This window comes from Cydia amplana, chromosome 7, assembly GCF_948474715.1.
Source record: "Cydia amplana chromosome 7, ilCydAmpl1.1, whole genome shotgun sequence".
Classification (NCBI taxonomy): Eukaryota; Metazoa; Arthropoda; class Insecta; order Lepidoptera; family Tortricidae; genus Cydia; species Cydia amplana.
The window spans coordinates 1,826,946-1,845,452 of NC_086075.1; the positions used below are offsets into that span (position 1 = coordinate 1,826,946).

At 35.6% G+C, this 18,507-nt stretch overlaps 2 protein-coding genes across 2 annotated transcripts in view; one reads left to right on the forward strand and one right to left on the reverse strand.

Moving 5' to 3' along the window:
• The first annotated feature begins 10,700 nt into the window (after positions 1-10,700).
• Positions 10,701-14,019, forward strand: LOC134649728 (uncharacterized). The gene is made up of 2 exons (XM_063504559.1): positions 10,701-12,368; positions 13,795-14,019. Exons 1-2 carry the CDS (start codon positions 10,701-10,703, stop codon positions 14,017-14,019), a joined length of 1,893 nt encoding a protein of 630 aa, XP_063360629.1.
• The window catches only part of LOC134649375 (angiotensin-converting enzyme), a 265,129-nt gene continuing 260,491 nt past the window's right edge, over positions 13,870-18,507 (reverse strand). Inside the window, exons 11-12 of the mRNA XM_063504100.1 lie at positions 14,538-14,726; positions 13,870-14,002 (exon numbers count right to left, since the gene is read on the reverse strand). The gene's annotated coding sequence lies outside the window, so the exon portion shown is untranslated. The remainder of the gene's footprint in view (positions 14,003-14,537; positions 14,727-18,507) is intronic.

Sequence of the window (18,507 nt, forward strand, 5' to 3'; positions counted from 1 at the left end):
AATTTTGGCATTTAATTACATTTTATTCACATTTTCTTTTAGCCCACATCTTTTATCATGATTCATATCGAATACGTTATAAAACGTTCATCCCTCAACATTTTATGCCCGTATTGTGTCTGGGGATTTGGCTTTGGCCTTACTTTTTCAAAGTATGGCTGCAATTTTCGGGTTTTCTGTTAAATTTTCATTCCTAACGCTCCATTCCTATTACTTCATAAATTCATCATCGCCGTCACATGCAATCTCATCAACCGCTTCATCGTTCCAAATTATGAAGGAGGTTCTCATTTCGGAGGTTCTCATCGTCGATATTTTTTTTATATTAATGATGTTAGCATACTCCCCGATTACTCAAAGACAGGATCCGAATATTACTTTTTTGTTTGTATGTATGTAGTTGTAATCAGGTGCAATCAAAGAGATACCTTCTCTCCGGGATCTTTATGGGATCATAAATATGATGATGATTGGTGTACCTATTCAGTTCGTCTTAATTAAATGCCAGCCTGCTTGAAACATGCCTAGGTACCTAAATAAGCCATCCACCTAATTATTGGCACTAGTGATTGGGACACACTAGGGTAATTAGGGTCCGGAGAGGCTGTCAGATGCCAGACTAGTTAATTAAGAGGTAATTAGAGAAACAGAAATGGGTAGCTTTATTCAGTAACTCTAAATTACAGAAACAATTTATTTCTATTCATGAATGCCTGATTTTGACTCTGTTTTCTGATTCCGGATTCTTGTCATGCTTTAATATATACATAGGTTAATGAAACTATTTTAAGGTCGCAATCGAGGCTGGTTTGTTAAATGTTTTGCAGTATAAGTCATTAAAACAATAAACCATTTAGTTGGGAATTCAGACTCAAATTATACTTCGTTTTTTTTAGCATTAGAAATAAAGAAATAAAAAAATAAAGTAAAAATCATTTATTGCAGATCAAAGATCCATATAATGTTAGTAACAATTTTGACTTAATAACTAAGTTAGTAGGTATAGAATATATACAGAACACGACATTGGCCCGCGAAATAAGGTAAACAGTCTTGATGTGACTTTTAGGGAGCGTGCGCCGTTCAAGTATTACGTAACGAATTTGGGGGTGGGGGGGGGGGGGGTCTTGTAAAACGTTACGATGCGTTACAGGGGCGGGAGGGGGGGTTTGAACTACGCGTTACTAACATTGTTTTTTAACCCTTCAGGTACTTTACGCCACATAATTGTGTACTATAGGTAAAAAAATGGTCACTTGGTGGTTACGTCACGTTTTACAAGGGGGGGGGGGGGTACAGAAAAAAGTTACGGCGCGTTACATGGGGGGGAGGGCGGGTCAAAAATGTCCAAAAATTGCGTTTCGTAATACTTGAACGCTCCCTTAATTGAAAAACACATTTTAAAAATAAGTTACGGTAAATATGTAACAATTATGAATCTAATACGATCTTTTATAGTCTTCTGCTTTCATAAGTAATAGTTATTGATTTTCAATTAAAAGACATGTCAAAATCGCTTACCTTCTTTCAAGTTCTTTCTAATGCTAAAAAAACGAACTATAGATACTGTACATTTATCAACATTTTATATAAAACGTATAGGTGTAATTGTACTAAACATTTTCTTTTAACACATGTACTTAATTTGAATGTTTTCTGCATAAAGCGCTCCTAATGATCTGACTTTTGCCTTTGAACTGTTACTTCTTGGGTTTTTTTACAAATAAGTTGCCTGGGCAAGTAAACAGACATGCAAAAAATATATATTAAAGACATAGGAATCCGCGGGGCAAATTTCCTTGACAGGTAGGACTTTTCCTATATGACCTATATCGATAAACTCAAATTTTGCCCCACGGATTCCTATGTCTGTATATTAACGTACAAGTTTCATATATTTGTAAATGCATTATAAGATATCATTTGCAGCAAAAAAGCTAAGCCATTCGAATTAAGCAAAGAGGCATTTTTCATGAATGATAGATTGAGAGACGAAAAAAAATTTGCACCGATCTCTAGAACAACTTGTATGTCAAATTGGTGCAATTTATATTTTGTCAACTATAAGTACCTTTCCAGTGATATATATGAACTTTTAGTTGTAGGACGTAAGTAGTATAGTAGGGCGGAGATAGCGCGGCGTAGCAAAGGATGTGATCTACTTAGATATTACATTTAATTTAGTGCGTAATTCATTCAATTTATTGCTACTGTTTTGATATATTTATTGCGATAGGTATCAATAAAATTAAGAATAACTAATTGTTTGCATCGACTTGTTATAATTATATTGTCAAAGTGTAATAAAGTATTCATGCTGATATTTTATAGTTGAGGGCCAATAAGTCAGTTTTTGAAGTGAAAACTTCTTTAGCGGCGCTGGGCACTTTTTGAGGTGGGGAAAAAATGATAAACTCGAGATAGTTTAAGGCGATCACGTGACCGTAAGCCCCGTAAGGTGGCCACTCATAATTTAAATGGCATTTAAATCAATAAAGAAAAACTCAATGTTATTGACATTTATGTTGCGGACTCCTTTTCAAGACTTTACCTATGTTCAAATAATTTGATGTTGTCATGGCAGTATGTAAACAAACATGTTAATAAAAAGTGTGATCTTATTTGAGAATGATAATAATATAGATAATAAATAAATAGAATACCTCCGCTAAACGTATGTATCGTGTTACCGGGCGTCGGTAACATAGTGAGGTGAGTTTTCACTTCTATCGGCACTCCCAGAGTGCAACCGTTGTTGCTTGTTTATCATCTGTCATGATAAGTGCAAAAGTGAAGCATGATATGACAGGTGATAAAGGTGATTTCTGTTTAAGATTATACCGTAATTAACATTAATAGCGGTTCATTCATCTCCAACATGAAACCATTTCTGTAAAACTCTTTACGCCCTATTCGTCCATTGTATGTGACATTTAAATGTGTCGGTCCCGTATGCAGTAATTAAGACCATTAACGGTCAAGTGGCCTAAAGGACAGATGTTGTGTGCTAAACCAATTATATGACGCCATATTGTTTTAGCAATATCAAACTATATTGCCAGTTACAGCATATTTAGGAACTGACAGAGTGGTCAATAAAAGTTTTTGGAAAGTAAGCAGACGAAAGCTAGGTACGTGGCAGACAAAATCCCTCACAAATGTAAGTCATCTCTACCACAGTTGACTTACAGATGTGGTAAAAAAAAATCTATAGGTAGGTATCTAAAATCTGTAACTAAAATGTACGATTTAAAATTATAATGTGGCATTAGGTAGTATACTTAATTGCTATGAATAACAGCGCATGAGGGTGTTAACCAGCACCACCACCCTAAATTGCAATAACTTATCTCCCTCATGAGTTACTTTGTGAAGTTGGCATTTTGCAGTGCCAAGATATTGGGAAAACAAAAGTGTGGATAAAAGGCTTTTTTCTCTCCTGTGAATATTCTGAAATAAATAGACTAAATAAATCTTGCTGGACCGTTATATAGGCATATTCACTTAGACATATTTATAACTTTCACTATAAAAGCTGTACGATAATAAAACGTATCCACATCGTATCGTTAAGTATTTATTTACCCACAGAAAGGACGCACGTTTTCTAGAACCCATATGAGGTAAAGCATAGTGTTCGACATGCTAATGCCCAATAGATGACACCCTGCTGTCACCTCTATTGACAACGACTTAAGTTTCAAGATGACATGTAACTGGGACCGCGTCGAGCACCAGTACGTTTACCTTGTAAATACATACAGTTTTTGACCCAAATATATGTAGATGGTAACATTCTGGGTTTTCACGGTTTTTATTGGCCTTTATGCCACCTAATTAGATACCAAAGGCTTGCTTAGGAAGCACATATGGCTGAACGGATGTGCATCCACTTGGGGGGACTTTTGAAACGACTGGAGCGGATACTTCTCTTCCTGAGGTAGGTAATAAAAAATAGACTTCGTAAATTTCACCTAAAAATATTTAAATTATGAAATTAAATTACATAACCACTTACTTAAAGATAGTAATTAAGATAAACAATTTTTATATTATGACACAAAAAACGAACAATAGCTATGTTCTAATCTAAAAACTTGATAAGTACATAACTACTATTTAAAAGTAGGGACCTATAAATCATTCATAGTTTTTATTACGCATTCTAGAGTTTGTCAGGGGACATAATTGTAAAAGTTCACATTGGTTATTGGTTGGTTGGCTTCGTTATTATAATAAGCAACTATACTGTATAATCCACAACAAGGACTCATTCAAGGACTATTATGTATAAGTAGATACATAGGTGTGTATACAAGTTTTTATAAACACTTTAAAAACTGAAATATGATGATTGATGAAGCATCAATCAGGGAAAATATGCGTTGTTTGTAAACTTTAAACTTACCGCAATCCCAAGTTACGTTCAAGAAACTATAACGATTTTCAAGTTAATTCCGCAATATTTGCCAATTATTCATAAATAAACACACACTCTCCAAAACAAAAACACGCACACAAATATCACGAAAGTACCAGGCTCGCTGAGTCGGGAGGAGCGCGCGTCCCGAACGCCGCTGGGAGACTGGGAGTTGATCGGGCACACTAAGGGTTGATTGGGGCATGGACAATGGATGCTGTATGTTTTGGACACATTTTTAGTATTTTTTTTTTCAATTCAGGAGCGATGTTGTTTTAATTATTTAAATCGTTCAAGTTTAAATTATGCAAGTTTTGTTCTAATTTACTAAAACTATTTTCATATGTTTTCGTTATGTTTAAATTTCTTAATTATGTTGTACCTATTAACGTAAAATTAGGGACTTATTTAGTTTCGAGATAAATGAAATTCATTTCTGTGTGGAATTTACGTAACTTCATTCGGATCTTGTTGGTTTGCTAAAGCTTAAAAAAACCTGTTATAGGTAAATTAGGTACGATCAAGTCAAATCTAACCAATTTTATAGTTGTTCGTGATTTGCATTATGTCGATCGCCATCAGAACACGCGCTCTAACGCCTTGACAATAGAGTCGTGTTCAGATATTTGTGAGCACCTTGGCGACTTCGGTATTTCTGATATAGACTGTAAATATGTGATCTGTTATATTCCCACCAATTGCATTTGATTTTCTACTACCGATTTCAAGTCAATAAGGCTCATTTTACCCCACCACAGTGATAGTTTCCCAAACTACTCAATTTTCCTGGATAGTTTTCGCCACACACAAGTACCAGGCGATCAGAAGCATTCAGGAGCTAAAGCTTACCATAAAGCAGGCGACACGTTGTCGCGAGGGGTGCAACCTATGTGAGTACAATATACAAACTTACATTTTGCCGTTGAGGAACTTCAAAACTATCCTTAAGTGTTGCAGCTTTAGGTTTAATTTTGGGTACTAAGTACTGTGTTGAACGGTAAGAATAAGTTTGTATGTGGTTGTAATATAAGGGTTTATAGTTTAAGCGGAAATATATATTTTATTGTAGCGTTATATTGTCGCCATAAGAATGTTTGAGATTAGTTATTATTGAAAGCAATATGGAGTATGTTGTTGTTGTCTTACTTAATACTCGCAGAAGGAGTTTTGTCACTTAACTCGGATACAAGACTTACGTGTCTATACGATAATATATTTTCGATCCTCATTATAATCTATGTTTCTCTTTATTTAAGCATAATCTAAATAAAATACAAAAACACATACAAAAACGATACAAAATACATATAAAACCTAACCTAAGGTACCGTCGCGTCGCCAGCAGGCAGGGCCCAGATGCCGTGGTCAGGGCTGCAGAGAGAGGAACCGACGTACTATACGCGCCGTGTTCCAAGATGAAGTCTGCATCTGACCCCTGATCCAGCCACCCAGCGAGTCTCTCTTCTCTATGAGACCGTTATAATTACAAAGTGTGGAATGTCATCATTAATGTCAAATGTATAACATGACGTTTATTATGACACCTCTTCATTTTGTTCTGTTTTGTATTGTCTATCATCACATCACATATGATGACGTCCCTGTGGTCTGTTAGTATCACGACACGTGACGTGACAGACACGTATGCAGTCAGAAGTACCAGGGTGTTAGAACTTACAAGGGGTGTGATACAAACCAAGTAAAGCCGGTGTCACACTGGCGGTAGAATTAATTTTCACATTGTCACCTTTTGAGAAAGTCTATAGAGAAAATACTCAATGGCAAGTACCTGAAGTACCTACGTTTTATTTGTATTAACCTTTCCTCGGTTGTAATATATAGAGCAGAAAAGAGATTGGTAATAGCTAAACACGGACGTTCGTGCGGCCTTCACCACTGGAGAGCTTCGTCACTTTTTCTTTAACATATATATTATGACATCTATTTCAGTTTACAATTAATATTTTTTGCTGTTAAAAACAGTGAGCAAAATGCGATTTTGCTCACTGTTTTTAAGTAGCAAAGTACCCTTGTTCGAGCTGCTGAGGTGAAAACTTAATTGTTGGTATATCTTAAGAAAACATGAGTGAATAGAGGTAAGTGATGAAGAAGAAATACATTTTTCGGGTTCTCTAATATGTTCTCACTGCTGAGGTGAAAAGTTTTGTGAGCTACACGAGATCAAAGTTATTTACATCTCGTGCGCTTTTGAGTCCCTTACTACGCTCAAGATTCTAAATTAGATTCGCTACGCTCGTGAATCTAGTATAGAATCTTTCGCTTGCACGGGACTCAAAATAAGCACTCGAAGAAATATCAAACTTTGATCTCTTGTTGTACAAATAACTATATTCGATTTTTTGTGTTTATAAGATAAGCTAGTTTTTGATTGAAATATAAATATTTTTTTAAGTTCTTATTATCGATAGTCAATCACTACACGGTCGAATGGTGACTTTCAAAAATAAGTATTACTTATTATAAGAACAACCGAAAAAAATCGTGACAAATTTTCGTGTACGATTATTTTCGACCACTCGCTTTTAAATTCGAACGTTCGAAATTCAAAAATCGGGCCCAGTGTGAATACGTTACACGACGAGGGGTACGACGTGCGACGTAAGGCCGGCGGCACATTGGCGGGGCTTCCGCTCCTATCGTATTTGCTCACAGTTGTCGTTATCGACGGGCTATGGAATTGGATGATAAATAAACAATCAGTAGAGATGTTTACTGTCTTATCAAATTGTCATCTAGTCGTAGTTTTGTGTCAGCTGCGCTGTTTCTTATACGAGATAGCAAAAGGAGGGTTGTGTTTTCAAGCTTAAATATATACCAGAACTACCAGAAGGCTACCGCTACCGCGAAAACTGGATCTTTCTCTTTTACTCCAATGTATTTCGTAATTAGAGTGACAGAGAAAAATGCCCGCAATTTTCTAACTAGCTTTACCTGTGCAGTGCAGGTGCAGTTGAACGTACAGGCAAAACTGCGCGCATGTCACGTACGACTTTTTGCGTGCACCAATCAGCTGACGATTTTCAAGGTCGTATCAAAATAAGATCAAAACCATAACAATTTGTAAAATCAGAATCGGTCTCCTGTCCACACACCAATAAAAACGAAGGTCAACTATGCACAGTTTATTTTGGCTGTATCTATCTAGTTTATCCGTCTGTATGTCTATGTTTACATTGGGAGCGTTTATTAAAAGAGCAATTAGTTTTGTTTATGTTTACGCCATTGAAACTTGACGCTTATACTTTTATGTTTTAATGAGGCACGGTATTTGTTTAATTAATGTTCATTCGATGGACGAAAACAAATGTATTAGCATATATTGATTCGTTTGTAGGAAGGAATTACTTTTGTAGGATGTGTCATACTGCGCTACGTATCAGCCATAGGAAATGGTTATTTGTTTTACAAGAGCGCAAATTTGAGCTGGCGAAAGATTCCAAATTCCAGATTCCAAAGTTCGAAGCTAAAATCCTCACATTTCAAAGCACACAGGGTTTAACAAACTTTCCTACCGAGTGACACACCAATGCGAGGAAAATAGGTACATAAAAACATTATTAACAAACTTTATTTAGTGAATGATGAGATGACGGGTGACAGAGAGGTATGGAAGAGGAAGACATGCTGCGCCGACCCCAAGTAAATGGGACATGGGCAAGAGAATGATGATTAAATATTTATCATTCAAAATCATCACTTAAACTTCAATTCCAGCTAACATCAGGAACCATTTGTTTAGGTAGCTGCCATTCCTCATCCTCAACCCACCAACAGAGGGGCAGCTAACGTTCACGAGGGTTAATCATTAATACACATTGCCCGATTCGCCCGTAATCACTTTAAGGATGACTCACGCTAGACCGGGCCCGGCCCGGGCCGAGGCGTCAGACATGTCAATTTCTATAACGGTTGATCGGTGATCACGTGCTGCTATCCATAGAAAACGAAACTCCGGAAGCTCCGGCCCGGCCACGGCCCGGATTAACGTAAGTCACCCTTTACGAGTTTTCGCCCGGGATGCTGTTAATCATGAAAATCTGTTCCTGACCCGTCATCTACATGGTGGTCATAAGAAATGTAGCATGTCATGATACTTTAAGCCTGTTTAAAGTAACTCTCAGAAGGGTCGTGGATAATCGCCCGCATATTGTTATTACGCGGGTCGTAAAACTACTTAATCCAATTTGTTCACTCAGACAATCGATCAGTGAATGAACCCCTGGTAGCATATTATGCGGTGATGTATTTCTGTCTACTGATTTGGTCAGGATTTGAAAAAGCCACCAAAGAAGCAAAGCTCATTTTCGCTTCTTAGGTACAGTCACCACAGGGGATTGTTATGCCATTTAGGGTTACTGCTAAATTGGAAATTCTATAGCGTAAGTATTGAACAACCAATTTAGTTAGGACCCTAAATGGCGCAACAATCGCGGAGCATGATGTTACATGGCATACCAAGAATAAGCGGGCATCTCGCTCCTTTAGAACATGCATAAAATTTAATGAGTTAAGTACCTCCTCGCGGTCTAGCATAAGTTGCGTTCTCGCGCGCGAGTCCATACTAAACTTGAAGTCGCGCTTGATGTATGAAACGCGCGCGAGAACGCAACTCATGCTAGACCGTCTGATGTATTTCCTTTGCACTACGTCATGGGATTCTTCAAGAAGCGGGTATTCAGGGTTCTCAAGCTCTTCTGATGTAAATATGTCATAATTCATACTTAATATCTGGGTGACCGAGCTTCGCTCGGAAAACATATAATAACTCGGAAATGCGCGTTTTTCCAGAGATAAGACCTAGCTAGATCGATTTTTCGCCCCCGAAAACCCCTACATACCAAATTTCATCGAAATCGTTAGAGCCGTTTCCGAGATCCCCGAAATATATATATATATGTCGGAATCGTGGGCGAATCATACTATCAGGAGCACATCAGGACCTTCAATCATGGATGGCGAGCCCTCGTCAATGAAATACGTTATTCAACTCACAGTCTTTACTGGATAAGACTGATTACAAATCATAGCACACGTTACACTTCTGATTCAAAGCAAACCAGTGGATTAGACCCTGGAACCGCCACAGACGTCATCTTCTCCCGTTCGTTCTCATCATATTCTCATCTGAAGATCGATTGACAGCATAACTTCAATTGTTCTAGATTTCATTTGTTTTTGACAGCGCACTCTATGACGCCTTGGCGGAACTGCGCCGAACACCACTCAGGTGTACACATAACACCCTAGTTTGCTCTATTTTTCAAAGATTGCGTGATGAAACGCCTCTTCAAGGCGATAGATGGCACACTTCAGCCATTCTCCGACATATATATAAATAAATAAATAAACAAGAATTGCTCATTTAAAGGTATTAGATTAGATACTCATATATTTTATTGCATTTCATGTGTACAGAGGATCTTAAGGCTAAGTACAGTTTCAACATGAACCCTGCGAGGGTATAGCAACATGACAGCCTAACTTAAACTAAACTAAACTAAACATCTAGATCTCATTTAAAAAATCTTGGATACAATAATATGCTTTGCTAATTAGATATCGCTTTAATTGCACTTTAAATCTATTTATGTTTGTTTCCACCTGTATTGACTTTGGAATTTTATTTTATATATTGACTGACATGGCAAATGGACCAGAGCGGATCATTTTCATTTTTCATGTTTGAGTTAGGTTAGGGCGGGCTAATCTATTATTGGGTCGTAAGTTACATGGACGAGAGTATTGCGGGAAAAGGGAAATATTGTTTTTAACGAAAGTGCTTACTTCTAAAATGTACAACGACGGCAGAGTTAAGATATTATGTTGAATGAAATACTCCTTACAGCTTGTCATAATACCTATGTTTGCAATCATTCGAAGGCACCGTTTTCGAAGTAAAAATAATTTTGTTGCATCGGAACTATTCCCCCATAAGACTATGCCATACTGTAGCCATGCGTGTGCATATGCGTAATAGGCACACAGGGCTGTCCATAGGCGACAGTGACCGCTTCCTATCAGGCAGCTCGTTTGCTCTTTTTATGACTATAACATAAAAGATGCTCTGAATGGGCTCAAGCTAACTCCTCGGACGCATGAGAGACCATCGGGACCTAGAAAGTCCATTATTTATGTGATTAATTACAGCAATAATTTAGGTCAGTTATTACGATCGTTATCTGACAGTTGTTATCATAATTATAGTTAGACGTGGTTTTAGCTGTTAGTACCATTAGCGCACTCACCCCATTCAGTTGCCATGCTTTTCAAAATAGTGATTTACCATTTCATCGATATCGTTTATAGTAATGTGGCCATTGGAAATCTTCATGTTCCCGAAACACAACAAGAATTAGTGGAAGAATGTATTGTAGATATTATTGCGTCAAAATCTCTGCTCAACTCAGATATAGCTATCATTAACAATAATATTGTCACCGCTGAGTTGATTCGGAGGATTCACGAAACCAGCAACGTCAAGCTTTACGTAAAGAATGGTGCCGTGCCGGTCGCTATATCGCCCAATATTTTTATAATATTGGGCGAGAACCTATCGTATATACAAAATCTAATTGACTTTGTGAACAAGGATTTTTACCGCAAGCCAGAGGCCCTATACATCATAGTTGTATCAGATACTACTAAAGATGATCTTGTACTAATATTTCATACACTATGGAAGTATCATATTATACATACCCTTATCATTGTCAGAGAAACAAATAATTACTCATCAATATATTCCTATTTTCCATATGCAGAAGGTGGTTGTGGCCGGAATTATAATAGTACAATTAAAATAAGTGATTGCAATAGTGTTAAGAAATCTGACATTATGGACTCGATACGTGAATATGGTATTCCTATCCTCCAGAATTGTATTTTACACGTAGCAACTCATAATTATCCACCACTAGTTATATCGGAGGTAGATCCGGAAAATGAGTTCGCTGTAGGAATAGAAATGTTTTTTTTGCACATTTTGGCAAAGATGGAAAATATTTCTTTAAATTATGTATTTTTTCCCGAATCTGAATTTGGCCAAGTATCTGATAATTTTACTGTCAATGGAATATTAAGGAAATTATATGAAAATGAGGTGGATATGGTGATTGGGGGATTTGCGTTGAACAGTCGACGAGCGCTATTCTTTGACTTTATATGGACCCACTTTGCGTATGAAGATAGTTTTGTTACTGTGACTCCTAGTGCCGGTCTTGAAGAACAATGGAAAATTATTTACTTAGTGTTTAACCCACTGGTCTGGCTACTATTACTATTCATATTCTTACTTTGTTCATTTCTTCTTTCAATTCATGAATATAATTACACCGTACTAAATAATAATATATCTTCTGAACTTCTTAATCTAATTGGGAATTGCACACAAAACATTCCATTAAGTCTCAAAGCAGAATTATTTAAAAACTTCATTATTGTTCATTGGATATGGTTTGGGTTTATAGTAAATTGTTTTTATCAAACTAAGCTAACAAGTTTCACAACATTCCGAAGCAGCAAACCACAATTGAATGAATATATGTCTTTATATGATTACAACTTTACTCCGTGTTTCTCACTAGACATAGCTCCTTTTATGAAAAGCTCTGGCCAAGTTCCTATTATACATGAAGAATATTTAGAAACACTGGGTTGTGAAACTGCCGATTTATCTATGGATATGGTCGCAAAAACGCAAAATAAGTACACAGTCACACATTACTATCGATACCTTTGGTGGATAACTAAAAATCCAACGAAAAAGGCACAGATCTATCTCATGAAAGAAAAATTGTACAACGCTGTTTATGCCATATTTCTAAAACGCGGTTTCCCTCTTTTAAAAGATTTTCAACTTAAAATTTTGCGCTTAGTTGATAATGGTTTTGTGAATGTTGCTAAAAAAATGCACATGGTTGATAACAATGTAAATTCGAATGTTGGTTCATTTGAAATTAATAGTATTAAATTAATAGATTTTATTGTACCGTTTAGTATTTTAAGCACAGGTCTGATACTTTCATTTATAATATTTGTAATTGAATTAATGTATGCTGATAAATAAACATTTGAACTTCAGGAACAAAAAGTAATTTTAATTTATTAATCAACGTGCATTTGGTAATATTGTGTGTTTATATAATAAAGTTAATCAAAAGAAAAAAATGTATCAGTTATTGCTCTTTTATTTTGCATAGTATCAAATCAGGTACAGTCGAAGTCAAAAATATGTTTACACTTTTGCATCTAACTCCTTTGTAATAAGGCGAAAAATGTAAACGTATCTTTGACGTCGTCTGTACCCTAAATAAGCAGTATAATTATACTAAATTCATGGGGAATTTCAATCAAAATAACAATTTTTTTACTACTTTGTCAATTCCCTTTTTTATTTCTAATTCCGACGTTTAGAGTTTAGACGGATTCTAACAAGTTAACAACTTGCAACATTTTCAAAAAACAAAACGAAAGGAAATAAATTAAACAAACCATCTATTTTAATATTATTGTACTTAACATTATCACAATAAACTATAATGTTATAAATCTCGTGATATTATAAAGATATATTATTTACAAAATAACTGAACTACATACTATTATGTACATTATTAACCCTGAATTATATTATTACTTAAAAACTCCCACCTCACTTGACATAACGTATCCATTATGAAAATAGCCGCTTTTGAAATAAATATTTAACTACATGTCATTCATTATGCCTGTGCAGCCTGTACGGATATGATGGTCGTTCTTGTCTACGTGACAGCGTGATAAAACGGTGTCCGTCACTTTCTTTCCCACGGTGTTAAACAGTGACAGTTATTTTATCACGTGGATAAAGATGGATAAAGCTATCCATAATAGGCTGGCAGGGCTTAGTTGATAGAAAGTGACGTAAAAAATAAAAGTACTTAACAAATTAATTAAAGAATAATTCTAGCAATTGTTTTTATTATGTATAACCAAATCGGTATAAAAGTGTAACTACGTACCTATTTAATTTCGTACGTATTTAAAGGTTCATTAATAATGGTATTAAAACACACTGTTTCCTTAATTATTTAAGTACCTAGTAATACTGCATACTTAATGATCGGATATAATGGATACTCATTCGTCTTTCCTTCTCTCTAACGTTTTCTTGCAAGTTGAATATCAGAAAAAAGATACATACATTATTATCTGCTTTAATCTATTACGTATAGACAAATATTATTATCTTAATACAATGAAAGCCTCGAAAAAAAATAAAAATCACAGAATGACACAAGAAAACAGTGATAATAAACAATAAAACAGAGCTAAGCTGGGGTTCAGCGAAATAAGTACGTCAGGTCAAATCTAAGGCAACACCGCACTCCAAGAATGATAAAAGAGGATCCAATCAAGAGTTCAGTGAGCGTCAAGACGGTGAAGAAGACGACGAAGAATCACCACCGAATGAAAACGGTGGTGAAGAAGGAGATGAGGAGGAGTCCGGCGAAGTGCGTGAGGTCGTGTCGGCTGGCGGCATTGTAGAAGCCGCCGTACACTTGCAGACCCGCCGTTTCGATGCTGAAATAAAGAAATGAGATGAGATTCTGCTCGTTGATTTGAATGGCGATGTACGGTCGATAGTTTAAATTTATGACCTATTTCGTACCTTGTCAAAGTGGCAATCAGTATGTAATGAAAGTCGCTAGAGACCTCATACTGATTGTCACTGTGACAAGGTACAAAATGGGTCATAAATTAAAACTTTCGACTGTATATTATAACCTATGCATAATTACAAATTTAAAAACTTATGAGGAACTTCAAACTGAAATTAGAAGCTCTGTCGATTCTCCATAAGTTGATATTGGAAGTAGTAATAAAATAAATGTTAATAAAATAATGTAGGTACCTACCTAAAAATAGCCCTTACTTAATCTAATAAATATATACATTTGAAATGTCCAACAGTTAAATCTGAAGATAATTGAAGTTTGTAATAATGAAGTTCTATCAAAATCGCTTGAATCCTTCCAAGAATTTTATATTTAAATTACACAATTTTACGTACACACAATTTACAAAGAAACATAAAAAAATCAGTAGTAACTCTTACCTAAACTTGCAATAGTCTCCATCATAACTCCAGCCGAGGTACTCCCCAGTCCTGAGGTTCTCACTCCGCAGCCACTCCTCCAGGGGTCTGAAGTAGTCCCTGAGGGCTTCTCCGCTGAGTCGGGACTCGCCAATGCTCTCCTGCAGAACCTGGGTCCAGGGTACGGAGGATCCGCGTTCCATCAGGCGTCTGGAATTGAAATGTTGGTTTGAAATGCGTGATTCTGCAGTGCAATTTTGGACTGGGCCTGTCACAAAGTTGAAGTTACAAATTACAGAGTTGAACTAAAATGTGCCATCTAAAATTAAATTCCCCTAAATTGTGTTAACTGTCATGGCCAGTTCATAGAATTCGTTCATTTCATTTTAGGATCACTTTATGACCAGGTTAAGTTAGGTTTGACTTTTACATGGTGTGACCAATCGATCTTTCAATCATCATCATCAATCAAGCTTCTTTAGGAACCTCCTCTGAGATAATTGGTATATCTATAATCTACCTAGGAGTAAAATAATAAGTACACTTCATCGCAAGGTTGAAACACGAGTTTTTAATTTATTATTACACTACGAACTAAACTACATTACATTGTATTACTGTAGTATGATCTTTGTTTCAATCGTTTTTTGTTTTTTGAATTGTACTAATTTTTTAAAAATAAATAACATTTCTTAGACAATACAATAACAAAAAAAAGGATAACAAAAAACATTAATGAATATTTGTGGTACCTATAGTATAAAAGGTATGTACTTATAATAAAGAGACATTACACCAACACGAAAAAATGAACCCCAAAACCGTCCCTTGCGGCACTCCGTGACAATAGCCTTATAACGGTATGCATAAAACGCAAAACTGGGTCGAGATATCGGATTTCTAAAGACAGGAACACAAAGCTGTTGAAACTCGTTCTAATAAAGCTTAGCTGTGCCTTTCGCGCCATAGACTGGCTTAAATGCTCCCGGGATGCACATTCGAATCGAAGGCCTTCGACAAATCCAAAAGGGCCTAAGATTATATGAGATTCTTAAGACAACAAACGTTTTGAATGTTGAGGGTATAAAGGCATATTTACCGTAAAAGCGCCAGATCACGTAGCAATGGATGTTCGGGTTTCGGTTAATACGATTGGATTCTCTTGTTTCGATACAATGTTTGGGTTTATACTAAATGAAAAAGTATTCATATTTTAGAGAAGGGTTAGGTGAAGTTGGACCCTTTTGTTTTTTTTTTATATTCCATGCGTAGAATCTCAATCTAAAAAAAAACCAAAATAAATGCATTATTTGACGCAAACTAAAAAAGTAGGTAACCTTACAAAATACTTTTTTCGTAAAAAAAGAGAAATCAAAACCTAGTAGTTAAAGTAAAATTTGTTTAATAATAGTATGTGACTGCTACATAATGAGAGGCATTAAAATACGAGTGTGGGTTTAAGAAACGAACGTTAGTGAGTTTCTTAAAAGGATCACACGAGTGTTTCAATGCCTAATTATGTACAGTTACATACACTACTTTATCTAAACACATACTTAAAACTAACTAAAAGATAAACTGTACGTCAAATGGCGGTGAATGAAAACTTTTTTCACACATGTCACACATCCGTAGTTTTTTTTAATTCCTAGACAAAAGAATGAAGTCCCTATTCTCAATCTCATGTCACTCGAGATCAAATATCGTGCGGTTTATATTAAAAAAAACATACTAAATTGACGTTTCGTATCGATAACTGTTTTAATATCGCATTAATGCAAAACAGACAACCCATGTTAACGGATTTGTGTTAACCTTTTTTCCATATTTTGGAATACTTATACATTTCAAATCACTAAGGTCATTTTTGCAAAATGAAGTCGAGCGGACCAGCTACAATATGGCATTAAAATCTTATTTTTTAAGTTTTTGTGGGTTGACACATTATTGCTTATTAGCATCCATCTATGGATACTAGAATAGAGACCCACTTGAGTTTTGACTGCTGTTCCAAATTTAAACTCATAACCTTACAAAAACCTATAACGTTATGTACATTAAAGTACAAATTTTCCTACTACCACAGATAAGAAAGTTCTCATAGTAAAATTGGTTGTAATAAAGCTTGTCATTTCCTACGGTTTCTGAACGCATTATAGAGCACTAATGACATGTGTGTAGATAAAAGTTATTTATTATACAACCTGTCATAGTTATTTTGTTTAAAAAATACTAGGCAGGAAAAGTTGTATAAGCAATGATGTTAATTTTTAAGACCTAAGTATACGTAATGCCTTATCTATGGCCTTAGTTGCCTGAAAACAAATAATATTTGTTTTTTTTTTCTTTGATACATGTATGTTTTTTAGGGTTCTGTACATCAAAAGGAAAAAAACGGAACCCTAATAGGATCACTCGTCTGTCTGTCCGTCCGTCTGTCACAGCCTATTTTCTCCGAAACAACTAAACCAATTAAGTTGAAATTTGGTACACATATGTAAGTTTGTGACCCAAAGATGGACGTGTAACGTAATTAAATTAATTTTAAATATGGAGACCATTTTTGGGGGGTAAATGAGAAAATTAAAAAATAAAGTTTTTCAAAATATATCGTGTTGGATATCAAATGAAAGAGCTTATTGTAAGGATCTCAAATATATTTTTTTTATAATTTTAGGATGAATAGTTTAGCAGTTATTCAAGAAAACAGGCAAAAAATGACCATCCCCCCACCTTATCTCCGAAACTACTGGGTCTAAAACTTTGAAAAAATACACAAAATAGTTCTTTACCTACCTATAGATAACAGGAAAACCTATTAGAAATGTGCAGTCAAGCGCGAGTCGGACTTAATGTACGGAACCCTTGGAACGCGAATCCGACTCGCACTTGGCTGGTTTTTATTATATTAGAGTTACAAAGTAAATGTATCTTTATTCTTTAAACATAATGTACTATACATAGAACATGTTAATTAGCATAAAGAAAGGACTAGAATCAGAAACACAGACATTACCTAAACGGTAGTACAAACTGTCCGGCCAAACCACTGCTTTAGGCACAGACATATCGCAAGCTAAATTACTACCTGCTGTCGCAACCTTTATGCAGGTTCATTTAACGCGGTAATATGGGCAAATACAGACAATACCGCAAACATATATCGAATAGAGAGTTTAAAGTGGTCGCGACTGTAACACGGAAGACATGAGAAAATTGGATAGATCCAAGATACGTTCAAAAACGCCTATCGACGTGGACAGTGAATTATTATTTTGAAGAGATACTGATCGTAAGTACTTAGATTAGAGGACGCCTTTGTTGAGATGATAATATGTAGTTATGCTTTATGCGTCCCGCATATTTTATTATTTATTGTTTTTCTTTGTATCTTTATATTTTGTAGTTTCACAGTGCCTTGGTTTTATACTGTAATGCTGTGTTACTTATTTGATCAATAAATAAATAAATAAATAAATTATAAAGCCCAGGCGTGCCAATGTTAAAGCGATTTTAAAGGCAGCATAGTAGCTTCAATATTGATAATGAAATCGAGTTGCTGTAATATTGTATTGTCACGTTTCTAATTACTTAGTATAGTAAGTACCTTCCCGTCTTACATTCTATAAGAAACGTTTTAAATATGTTTAACAGTTGCGCGTGGTCTAGCCACTCACATGTCTGTTGCAAATATCCAGGGCGATATAATTAACCGTTATACTGCTAAATTATTGTATTGCGCTTGAAGCCCGAAGGTTGCGGCTTCATAGACTACTCAGGTAAGGTACTTAATGAACGGGTTAAACGGTTAAGTTGGCTAAATCCTTGCAAAGTATTTTAACCTCCTGAGACCCAGAAGCATTTGTTTTGTTTTTGAATTTGGAACCCTTAGTTACTCAATGAAAGTTCAAAATATTTTATGGTATATGATAAAAAATTGTACGAAGGGCCTTAGGAGGTTAAAAGCTAGGAAATTAGAAGAAAACAAAAG